At 35.5% G+C, this 12,984-nt stretch overlaps 1 protein-coding gene across 3 annotated transcripts in view; it reads left to right on the top strand.

Annotated features, from left to right (window-relative positions):
- NOX4 (NADPH oxidase 4) overlaps positions 1-12,984 on the top strand; it is a 143,543-nt gene that overhangs the window by 13,772 nt on the left and 116,787 nt on the right. For 2 of the 3 annotated variants that reach the window (XM_068556666.1, XM_068556667.1), the window contains exons 3-4: positions 11,006-11,116; positions 12,678-12,762. In XM_068556666.1, the coding sequence (XP_068412767.1) occupies positions 11,006-11,116; positions 12,678-12,762 (196 nt within the window). The remainder of the gene's footprint in view (positions 1-11,005; positions 11,117-12,677; positions 12,763-12,984) is intronic. The other variant, XM_068556668.1, reaches the window with a different exon arrangement.

Raw genomic sequence — 12,984 nt, forward strand, 5'->3', positions numbered from 1 at the left:
TGGATTTTGTGGACAAATTGACCTAAGTTGAAATCTTGACTTTACCTCTCAATAACTGTATCTTTATTGAAATGTTCAAAACCTAGTTTCCTCAATTTTAAATTGAGAATTATATTATTAGATTGAACTACATGAAAATTTCAATATTGAAACATTTTGACTTACAAAAATGGCAATTTGGCATAGTTTAACCTAATTTCCCTCTTTTCGGATTATTATTATTATTATTATTTTGAGGAGAGGATTAAGTAAGATGAAAAAGAAATGAGTGTAAAGACCACAGATTGTGTTACTTCCCTTCTTTCTAATGGCAAGTTATAGTAGACAAATTCATGACAATTCTAGACTCATTTCTTTCAGGAAACACTGTTGAAGTTAAGAATGTTTTGATATTGCAATCTCCTTGTAAATGTTTGCTAATGACTAAAAGTTTCCAGTAACTAAGAGAAGTGTTAATGTCTAATTTTGTGCAATGTATAAATTCTGAAGTATTTAAAAAGATAGTTTGCAAATTACAGTATACATTTTTTCTTCATTATGGTTTCAGAAATATTTAAGCTCACAATTAATTGCTTTTCAATTGGCAGTAGCTTTCGAATTTTAGCTCCAAATTTCTTGGCCTTTTTTAAACTTTCCATCAAGCAAACCAAAGATTGAGGTTCACATGAAGAGGACAAATTTTATAGGACACTAGCAGTGAATCCTCTCTGTAAAAACAAAGGCGTTAGAAAACTATGTTTCTGATGTTAGGTACAGGGTGTTTAAACATGTACCTTAGTTCACAGCACACTGTCTTCATGGGTCTGTGCAAGGCCCCTGTTTGCTTTCTTCACCATTTATTTGGCAAATTTTTTAATAATGTGTGGACATGTATCATTCTATATTGAATGCTGATGACACAGAATTAGAAACTTCACTTCTAAGAGATAACCAACTATATATATAAAATCTATGTCAATTTCTCTATCTATATTTATGCCTGTATATGTAGATAAACATTTATATGCATGTATATTATTAATTCAAAAATATGTCACAGATATTATTATTTCGTTTCCATTACACAAGTTTAATTTATCTTATTTTTAATGGCTACATAGTATCCCATAATGTGTATGATAATTTGTTTTATATTTCTCCACTGTTGGCCTTTTTAATTCTATTCTTTGTATCACAGATTGTACTGCAGTGAGTATCTTAGAAATTTACCCTTGGTTTGCTATTTTCCTTTTTTTCTTAAGTTCAAGATGTGATATTTTGGTCTTATTTAATGTTAGTATTTAGGGAAAAAAAGATTAAACTTTATTTACATCTTCTCTCTTATACCAATATATCATCTTGTATTTGATTTAATATATTGTTCTACCAGCAGATGAACTAGTGTGGCCACTCTAAGTTGACCAATTAAACACTGAAGACTTTGTCAGAAGAGTCTAATGCTTAAATATGTGTGTATCTGGAAGTTTAAGTAAATGGTCTGTAACAAATGATCCATCGATCCAGTCCATTGTTACTTTACCTACTCTGTTAGGTATTTGGGCCATTTTAATGCATCCAGAGTTCTTACTCTTAGAATTGATAACTTCTTGGAGACAGCATATATATATATATCTTTATCTTTATATTTACATATATATATTTTTTTCCTCAAAGAAAGACTGAAAGAAAGTGAACTTGATTCAAACTTGGAAGTTATGGTTAAAAGATGCTGAGTTAGCTAACAGTGCTAGTATTTCAAAGACAAAGGCAGAACTTAAAGACACTTTTATAGTTTCAATTAAAAATGTTATTATCTCACAGGATTGAGTTCGGCAGTTATAAAATAGATATGTTTAAAAGTAGGTTATGCTTGACAGACATGCGAGAAAAATCTTAATTTTGAATATCCTATATTCAATATATGAGTTTTAATACATGTCATTATGGATATTCTGATTAAAATTCTAACCAAGTGAATGGGTGCCATTGCTATGAGTATTGTTTCCTTCCAAAAATTACTCCATATGCTCAGGTTACTACTAGTATATCTGTTTTGGCTTCCAAATTTTAGGAGGAATATTGAGAAATTGAAAGTGGTGTGAAGATGAAGAAGAAAGATAGAAGAATGATTGTTTCTGATGAAGAGTAGCTTAGAGGTGGCTAAATACTCAGTAATTGTGATCAGATATGCTGGACCTGCGATGTAGGAGAAACAAGGCCTTTCTCAGCTTTTAAGCCAACCAATCTCTGCAAAATACATTTCACTCCTCAGTGCTTTCCCCTGTGCATGGATCATTTCTGTAGGAGGAGGAAAATGTAACAATGACGTCCAATCAAATGCTCTGTAACTCTTGAGGCCCTTGTTGTTGGGCCTTAGAAAGGAGTAGAGGAAAAGGAATAGGTGTGAATATCCACAGGGATGTCATAGATGAATTTTAAAAATTCCATTTTAATAATGTTTGTCAGCTAAAGAGGTCAGATAATTTTTGCTTTATATGTTTTTACCTTTTAGAACAATTCCATGAGGGAAAGTGGAGGACATTTTTATTACTGTTCTGTTAAATTCTTCAGTGCTAGGTTTTGGAGACAAGTGACCTTGGTAGAGGTCACAGGTGTTAGCTGTGGTAAAAATTTCATACCTTTTAATCTGGTGACTGTTCACTAGACAGCGTTGCCTTTAGAAACCCATGAACGTGTCCATATGCAGTTCTGACTGCCATTTATGTTGAAGTTTAACTTTTCCAGACAGACATATAGTCTAGAAGTGAATCTCTTCTGCCCTCTGGGCTTTTGGTACAGGAAAGACAAGGTAGACAAAATCAGGACAGAACTATCCATCTTGCTTTTTTTTTTGTATCCATCTTGCTTTCTTCTCTCTCTGTAATAGCTACATTTCCTTCCAATTCATAATAGATTTCTAAGGAAAGACCACATTCCCACTGAAAATGGAAGAAAGTTCATTTCTAGAAAAGGTAGAATGAAGGATGATGACATATAAAAGGGAAGATTTGAGTTAAGCATAAGGATATCTGGATAAACACTCAGGATGGACACTCTACTTTTGGTAGTCCCTTGAGCTATATGGAAAAAAAAATTTTCCCCCAGCTTCCTTCTTTGGAACTGATAGCTTCTTTTAGACACAGTGTTTTTTTTTAAAAAAAGCAGTTTATAGATGGGAAGAAAGGTCAACTTGAGTCGAAAATTACATCATAGTTAAAAGTCTCCAGGGCAGTTAGTTGACAGAAACCAGCTAGGATCATTTGGAATGAATTACAGTTTTTTATTATGGCATGAAGGGACATTCATGAGCTTTTGGATATACCCCAAGAGCACTGAATTGGTAGTCTATATTGGGATTATGTTAAGAAATAATTACTCCAATTATTATTAACGACTTTCTGGTTGCTCATGACATGTTATTCATTATTGTTTCCGTATGAAACCTTATCAAAATAGTTAGATAATCCACTTTTGAAGTAGCCTTTCATTGAAATGTCATTTTTTTATTCTTAAGTGCAATCTTGCTGCCATGGAATGCTCATCATATTCTAAATTCATATCCCTATTAGAATATATTAATGGTACAAACTAAACATTTAAATTAGAACCACAGTTTTGATTTATAGATAGAGGAAAAATAAATTGTTCTGATTTTCTGCCATGAACCCTTTTGGTTACTATAAAGACAATTTAAAAATTCCTACTATTGCCTTGGAAATCATATAGACTACTTTATGGGGTTGTCTCTTCTTGTTCATGTATTTGTCTCATGACTACTTTCTTTGGCTTTCACTGCTAAAGGAATATTTTCCCCAAGGAGTATTTTTTTGAAATAATTTTCTTTAGTATTGACCATGCGTTGTTGAGGTTCCCAAGGGTAAGAGGCAGTTTGGGCTTGTCCACTTACTATGCTGCCACTTGCTAGCTTTGTGGGGGAGATAAGGATATGATAAATAGGTAAACCATTACAATATAGTGGGTTAAGTGTTCCAGAGGAGATATGGTGAAAGGCAGAAGGGAAGCTTTGAGAAGGATGCTCCAAATTTTTCAGGGTATTTGAAAAAGGGAAAAATGTGGAGGTGTAAATGAGGATACTGTCGGGGGTGTGACCCTAGCAAGGCCTAGGAGAGAAAATGACCCTGGGCTGAGACTTGAAGAATAATAAAGAGTTCATCTGGGAGTTAGCACGGAAGTGGGTGGAAGAGGTGGAAAGCCATCACAAAGCGAAGTAATGGCCACAGCACGAGCTGTGGGTAGGCAACTGAGATACGCAGGGAAAGCTTGGAATAGCTGGTCTGGGTAATGCATCCAGGAGCTGAACTGAGTCATATAATAGAAAAGTATAGTTGACTGGCCTTATGGTGTCATCAATTTGGCTTATTTACAGGCTTCTGATACAAGTTGGATCGAAAAGAAGGTTGGACTAGATGACTTATCCAGTCTTATCAGAGAGCTACAGTGGCCACGAGGGTTTCCTTCAACCTGGGTGTTGCTCAGTTCCATACAGTTGATCCCAGTCTCTAGAAGGGTGGGTGCTGGGGGCGTGGAGGTAGAGTTGGTATCCTGGGAGATGTGGTGTGCAGGAAAGAGCAGGTCCTGTGCTCTGGTCCTGGATGTTAACCAGATCTCTTGGGTAATCACTTTTGGTTTTGATTCTTTTTTCCTTTATTTCCAAAATGAGGGCATTGAAGGATCCTCTCAGAGGCTCACTCATTCATCATCCGCCATGTACTTATTGCACACCTACTAGTTACCTAGAACTCTCTTTGACTTCTTTAGATACAGTTGAGTGGAATAAAGCTCAGCTCCCATAGCTCCAACTATAACGAGAGCTGAGGATGAAAAGACAGGCTTGGAAAGAGTGATTTTCAGGAAACTATGCCATAAGAACATTTAAATTCTGTAACTAGACCTAATTTGTGGATGGCCAGGGACCAGGATGATAGCTTCTATTTACTTCTTACTATATGCTGGGTACTACACTTAGTATCTATATGTTCATTGAATACCATTACCCTTCGGGGTGATTATTTTCATTTTATAGATGAGGAAAATGAGACAGAAAGGGTAAGAAAATTACCTAAGGCCGCACAGCTAATAAAAGTGCTTAAAACTCTGGTTTGTCTGACTTCAAAGTGGATTCTAAAACAGTGATTGCCAAGCCTGCTTGTACCTCCTGAGGGCCCCACTCCAGATCTAAGGAATCAGAATTTCAGGTGGTACAACAGAGATATGTTTATTTTTAAATAGTCCATCAAGTGATTTCAATGTGTAGTTAGATTATGGAAATCTTAGATAAAGATTTACACAAAATGACAGGAAAACCTACTGGTTGGATAAGAGGCTAAGCAATTGAAAGAGTAAGAAAGTATTATGGTTTGGAAAGAGTTATACAAGGCATCTGAATTCACATCTCTTTTCTGGAGAGTGACCTGTCCTGTTCTGTTCTCAGGGAAGTAACAGCGAGGATAAACGGAGGCCTGGGTTCTAGTGCTTTGTGTCTTTACGAACTAACAGTGCAAATAGAGGCAAAAACGTTGGCCTGGATGATATGTAAGGCCCCATGAAAGAGCTAAGTTCTATGATTATAAAATATGTAAGAATTAGGTGTTGTATTGGCTTTATTTGGTTTGATTAAAAATATTTCCTTGGAGGAAAAGAGTCAATAAAATTGACCTTAATGAATACAAATTTACATACTTTTTGACAAACATAAAATGCCAAATCAGAATATAAACTCTTTAATAAACCTCTATGGTAATATTTATTTTTATTTTTTCCTGGAAATGACTAATTGTTGACCCACCAAGAGGTAGCTAGAAAATGGACCAATTATTAAAGCTTACTATTAATACTACTCTGGCCTTTTCAAATCCCTTTGAATACCAGTTTTGCATAGATATTTACATGTAGAATGTCATTTTATATTTCCCTAAAATTGCTGAGAAAATTCCCAGCTGAGAGCAAAATGTTCATTTGAAAGTTAATTTACCAGAAAAGGTAGTTTTCAAGTCCTCTCTAGAGTCAACTATTTCAACAGAATTTTGTTACAATTTAATAGCTTTGTCAAGAACTTGGAAGAAGATGAGGAAACGTGAATTTGTAAAATTTTCAGCTAAGGTAAAATTGGGAAGGAAAAATATCAAAATACAGCATTCACACCCAATATAACATAATGGGCTGACACCAATAAATTCCTACATTTATGTACCTGCTCTCTCACACCTCCGTTTCTTTGTTGCTTGATAGCAAGTCATGTGAGAAAATTGTTGTAAACACAAGATGAGCCATTATGCCGCATGGTTGCCCCACAATATAACACTGTCTTAGAATCAGCAGGTCTTAGAATCAGCAGGTCTTAGAATCAGCAGGCCTTGGACCGTGTCCTTGGTGAGGGAGAGCATGATCTTAAGTACTGAATTCTGGTGAATGGGGAAAGGTCACTGAGATGATGAGGGAGTCTTAAATGTATATCAAGAATTTTAGAGGCCTAAAGAATTGTGTTTAGCCTGAAGAAAACAAGATTGAGCTAGGAAACCATCCTACTTTTACCTTCAGTTTTTTAATGTCTATTTAGGAATATTGTTATCCAGAGTAGCCTGGTGGGTAGAAGTTATAGAGACACAGATTTCATGTAAGTGTAAGAAAACAAAATAGAAGTTCTTGGCAGTAGAACAGTCTGCTGTCTCTGGACACATTCAGCAGAGGGTGGGTCACCTTTGGTCAGGTGTCATAGAGGAGGTTAGTCACTGGGTGGATGGTGGGATGTGGGTTAGACCCTTTTAGTTCTCCAATCTTAGATGTATATGTTTTAGGAAATTATTTAGCAAAATAAATGTACTGATAAATAAATATTTAGTTGAAACTGAATCCCTTCTATATGTAAGGCTCAGATATAATTACCATAAAATGTAGTCCCCGTCTCAAACACAATTTCACTTCTGTGATGATTAACTACACAAAGTACTGTCATTGCCCAAATTATGTCCTTCCGATTTGTTCTCCACACTTCATTCAGAGTTATCATTACCAGATACTAATCGCTCCTTACCACCTCCCTTCCCAAAACACAATGCTCTGCATTGACTTTAGGATAAAGATGCACATTCTTAATATGACCTACAAAGTCCATCAAGGTCTAGCCCTACCTGCTTTTCTGGTTTTATGTTGTACCCTCCTTCACTTCCAATCCAGCCATATTGGCCTACTATTAATTTCTCGTGTATACACCATGCTCCCATTTGCCACACATCCATTCTCATGCTGGTTTTTTCTGCACAAATGTCCTTCTCATTCCTAGATGACTTCTGCTCACGCTCTAGATCTCAGTTCACTTTTCACTTATCAAGGAAGCCTTCCTGACCTTCCTATTTAGATTGCATTTCCTGTTAGGCACGCTCATACTCTGTATTTCTCATTCACAGCATTGGTCACTGTGTATTGGTTACAATATATGTTTGATTATGTAGCTATTTGATTAATATCTGTTTCCCCTACCAAAATATAACATCCTAAGGAAGAAGGCATTTTTTGTTTTTAGTTCACTATTGAACTCCTGGTGCCTTGTGATATGTGCATATCATAATAAATATATCTTGAATGAATAATGTAAGTGGAATAGATAACACTTACTATGGAAGCACAGAAGAGACCATTTAGAGAAAGGATGTGATACAGTGACCCTAATCAATAAATTAATTTTATGTAGTGCTTGCATTTTTTAGACCAGTTTTGCTTTTCACAAAAGTCTTGCAAGCTAGGATTATTATACCATATCATATTATATTATATTAATTTTATGGATAAGAAAATTTTATTCCTCTCAACTTTACAGATAAGGACAGTTAACTAGCCCAAGAAGAATAGTTATTAGGTAACAGATTTAAGATTAAAAAAAAAAAAAAAAAGTGTTTGAGATTTTAAGAAAATGACCATGCACTTGTTATACCCAGATATTACATTCTTTTATAACTTGCTTCAAATGGCATACTTTCTTATAGGACTGTCTTAGTTCAAGCTGCTACAACAAAATACCATAGACTGGGTGGGTTAAACAACGAACATTTATTTCTTTCGGTTTTGGGGGCTGGGAAGTCCAAAATCAAGGTGCCAGCAGAGTTGGTGTCTGTTGAGAGCCCTTTTCCTGGTTTGCAGATGGCTGCCTTCTTGCTGTATCCTCACGTGGAGGAGAGAGAGCGAGCTCTGGTCTCTTCCTCTTCTTAATAAGGGTGCTAATCCCATCATGGGGCTCTACTCTTACGATCTTATCTTAACCTAATTACCTCCCAAAGGCTCCACCTCCAAATACCATCATGTTAGGGTTTCAACATATGAATTTGGGGGAACGCAAACATTCAGTCCATAGCAAGGACCAAACTGTGTATTATTTATACATATTCATCTAAAATATATTTATAGTTTAAAAAAATTACGCTTGGAATTTTCAGTTAATTATGTTTGAGACCTTCACAGGTAAGATGTGAAAGTAACGCTGCCATCTAGTGATAACTAACGTGAATGAGATTTGAAAACTAGAGTAGCAGGTTGAGCTCTCTAGGAATGGTAGAACACGTCATCCACATAGAATGGGCTGGGCACATAACGTAGGCAGTCATTTCTTTTTAGTGAACATTTGAAGTAGCTGATTCTTATGAAGGTCATGAATTAATAATGACTAAATAAAACAAATCTTAGCTGTAGACTATTACCCATCTAGTAAGTAGATAAAATGGTTTCCTATGATTTTGTCACTTAACTGAGATCTGTCTCCGTTTCCTTACCCTCTTGACTGCTTCTGAATGAGGGAGTTTTGTACTCTGATAACTTAATAAAAAGAATTTTTCATCTTGGTTTAAAGAGCTAAATATATTCAGGAATAAATATACATGAGGAGATGAGTCCTTGGTAAAATTTCCAGTAAGATTTTGCAGCATCATAAGGAAGAAGTGGAATGCCAAAATAAACTCCATTCATCCTAACAGGACACTTAAAGCCACGTTGAATTAAATTACTGTATGAGTTAATGTAAGCACAGCAATAAAACACTTCCAGACATGCAATAAATGGTTAGAAAATGCAAAAATATAGGAATGCTCTTTAAAGCACTAAACTGCAAAGATAATTTGGATAATTTATTTGTAGCTCTTAAGTCCTGAACGTATATGGTAGAAGTTAGCTGATATATTTTAAGTGAGTTATTGTCTTAGTACATTAAAATTACAGATAAAATTATTATCCAAAATCCCTCGAGCTAAAATTTTCTGGTTACATTCAGATGCCATATCAAAAAGATATAATTATTCCTTCTCTGGAGGCCTAAACAGCAAAACCTATCACTTTGAAATGATATTAATTTTGCTCATTGAGGTGAGAAAATTATACTTAACATTTTTTTAGATAGTCCAGTAAGGATTATTTCTACTTGTCTACTGACTGGTATACTCATTGAACTGTATCCCTGAGGTGTTCAAATTCGTGGTGTAGAAATGGTCTAACTGGAAATATCAATTACTTTTTATATAACTCAATGAAAATTATGGCTTTCCTGACATGAGTTATTACTCCGTCTCCCTTTCAGGAATAATAGTTCGTATGCTGACAATAAACACTGTGTAACAGAGTTGCTATTTTGCCAAGAGTTAAGCTGGGAATCTCAGGGGCATGAACAATTTTAAGATAAGAAAAGCATCTGACTTACACCTGTTTCTTAGTTGATATCCTTAACATAAAGTAGTTTTGTGTTTATTTCAGGACAAGTGCACAGATATGACCCCATCTCTTGTTTTTGCGTGATACATTCATCATATGAAGAATGTACCAGACAACAGTAGATGTCAATCTAGCAAGAATTTGATTTAAAATTAGTTGCCAAAAGTATTGGATCATACCAAGGGGGCTGATACTTTGAAAAATATGTTGTACAATATGATTATGATCAGCTTTGTATGAGGCACAGCTGATCTGGGATCTCTCTTGGTTTTGGGTTGGGGAAGAACTTATTAATTTATTTTGTTAGTTGATTTACAATGTTGTGTTAATTTCTTCTGTACAGCAAAGTGATTCTGTTATGCATATATGTTATACATATATATGTATTCTTTTTCATCTTCCTTTCCATTATTTTTTATTATAGGATACTGAATATAGTTCCCTGTGCTATACAGTAGGACCTTGTTGTTTACCCATTCTATATACAATAGTTTGCATCTGCAAGTCCCAAACTCCCAATCCATCCCTCGCCCACTCCTCTCCGCCTTGGCAACCACAAGTCTGTTTTCTGTCTGTTAGTCCCTTTCTGTTTCGTAGATAATTTCATTTGTGTCATATTTTAGATTCCACATATAAGTGATATCATAGGGTATTTGTCTTTCTCCTTCTGACTTACTTCACTTAGTGTGATAATATCTAGGTCCATCCACGTTGATACAAATGGCATTATTTCATTTTTTATGGCTGGGTAATATTCCATTGTATATATGCACCACACCTTTATGGGTCAGGGGAGAACTTTAGAGGAGGAGTGCTTAAGATGAACCCTGAAAGATGGGTAGAGTCAGTAAAGTGAAGAGCTTAAAGGTGGGTGCTGGTGTGGAAGGGAGTTGTGGGGAGGCTCAGAGTGTTCTAGAGAGAACACAAATGAAAAACCTTTGTTTTAAATTCTTGGTACCCTACCAGTGAACAAAGGATTCAACGCTGCACCTGTGTGGAGGTACAGAATATACTGAAGCTCTCTAGGGCTCTTAACACCCGGAACAGTCCAGTGTGGGTACAATAAGAAATTGACCTTGCACTGAAACAATGTAGTGAGGTGATTGGAACACTAGTAGAAATGAGAGGAGGCTAAGTTTTATGGCAGTGCTGAGCAGAAAGAGACTGGTTTCTCTTTTGGTGAGAGAGAAAGTGGAGGGTTATTGAGGTCTCTTGAAGGAGTTGGCACTTGCCACAGTCCTGCAGGGTGAGGTCTGCAGCATGCTTGTAGTTTACTTTTGTCCTTGACTGTGTTTTGCCCCTTGCCTTATTCGTTCAGCTAGGATTGTGTCTAAGCAGAGCCTCCGCATCAGTTCTTAACCTCAACTGCAGCCTTATCCTCTTACCCATGTGCCGGACGCTCCTGGCTTACCTTCGAGGATCCCAGAAGGTAAGAAAAAAATCCGTCACTGATTCCAGCATAGAAATCAAGTGTAAAAGTGGCATGTTAGTCCTACTTAGTTTGCATGGTCTGACTTTCTGCTGGAGTGATTTCTTCAAAGATGATAGTAAAAACCACGTCACATGTCAAGGTGATCAGTGAGCTCTTCTACAACAGTAGATAAGGGCAGAGGATAACAGAGTATCAGGCACTGTGCTAACATCTATAAAATTCACATATATTGAATCCTTGTGAATCCTCACATGATTCTGTGGGTACTGCAGATGAAGAAACTGAAGCCTAGGGAGTTTAAGTAACTTGACCATGACCTTGAGACTAGTGAATGGTAGAGCGGAGATCAGCCCCAGTTCTGAGCTCCTTCTCATTCTTCACTGAGAGCTTGTAGTTTCATTTAATTAAATTCAAGTGAGCAAACTAGAGCTGTGTGGACTTTGATTAATATATAGGATGACTGCTGGTATTGGTGTTAGTTTCTTAAAACACATACCTGTTTTGAGCTATGTAAAAGGCTTGAAATAGATTTCTTGATTAAGATGTGATGTCATATATGATATTTAGTATAAAACAAAGGATTTAAGAAAACAGAAAAGCCCTTTGAAAGTTAAAATTCATCTGAAATTGTTTTTTGTTTTCTCTTATCCTCGTGTGTGTGTGTGTGTGTGTGTGTGTGTGTGTTTGTGCGCTGTATGTGTGTTTATTCCTTTCTTCAGTAAGCTAGTTAGGCACTGCTGGATCGATACTGATATTTTAAAAGGAGTTGTTAACGTGAGGTCATTTTGATGTTCTGTGAAGTTCATGTGAGTGGATTTACTGTGGTAAAACTTCTCAACCTTTTCACGTAATTATATTTAGAAACTCTTTGCTTTTAATGCAGTAATTTGTGGAAATAACTCTTTCTGTAGGTTGCCAACTATTGCGAAATGCTAGGTTTTGATCCCTGTGGCTGGCCATTGGCTTGGTGTGAAGAAAGAGAAGATAAATGGCAGGAAATGAAAAGTGCCCACATAAGTCTCTCAGTATTTAATGTCTTAAAGAATTATCCCCCAGTGTGAAACCTAGGTATTTTATTTTTGTGTAAGATCAAGCAGGCATTTAAACCTGTAGATAAAATTGCTTCATTTAAAAATAATCATATTTTTTGACCACAAAAGGAAATTGTATATATTGTAAAATTAAAACGTTCCAGAAATATGCAAAGTAATCAGTGACGGTTTCCCTAAATGTTACTCTGCCAGAACAACCACTATTTGAGATAAATGCCTGCAAATATGTTAACATACATAATGTCATTAATTTTAAACAATATAGGATCATAGTTTAGTTTATGTGTTATAACTTTTTTTACCTAACAATATATCTTGTGTATGTTTCCATATCAATAATAAGCCTTCTCACATTCTCTTTAATGATTTGAGTGTTCCATTGACTAAATATAGTATACTTCATCTCACCAATTTTTAATTGATAAGCCTCTGCCATATTTACAAAGACTCATGCATATATCTTATTTGCTACATCATTTTTATCATATTAAATGATTTTTATTTAGGTTCCAAGCAGGAGAACCAGAAGATTGTTGGATAAAAGCAGAACATTCCATACAACCTGTGGTGTGACTATCTGTATTTTCTCAGGTGAGAAAACCAAAAGATACTAAATATTATGTTAGAATAGCACATTTTATGAATGGTATTTTTATTGTTTATGGTTTTCTTATTATATAATTTAATTTTCTCTTCTGTGTATTTATCTAGTGGTGCTATAGAAAATGGGTGTGTTTTATATATATATATATATATATATATATACACATATATAAATGTGCAAAGTTTGGCCCCCAAGCTGGTAATGATTAT

This window comes from Eschrichtius robustus, chromosome 11 (assembly GCF_028021215.1).
Source record: "Eschrichtius robustus isolate mEscRob2 chromosome 11, mEscRob2.pri, whole genome shotgun sequence".
NCBI classification, from domain to species: domain Eukaryota; kingdom Metazoa; phylum Chordata; class Mammalia; order Artiodactyla; family Eschrichtiidae; genus Eschrichtius; species Eschrichtius robustus.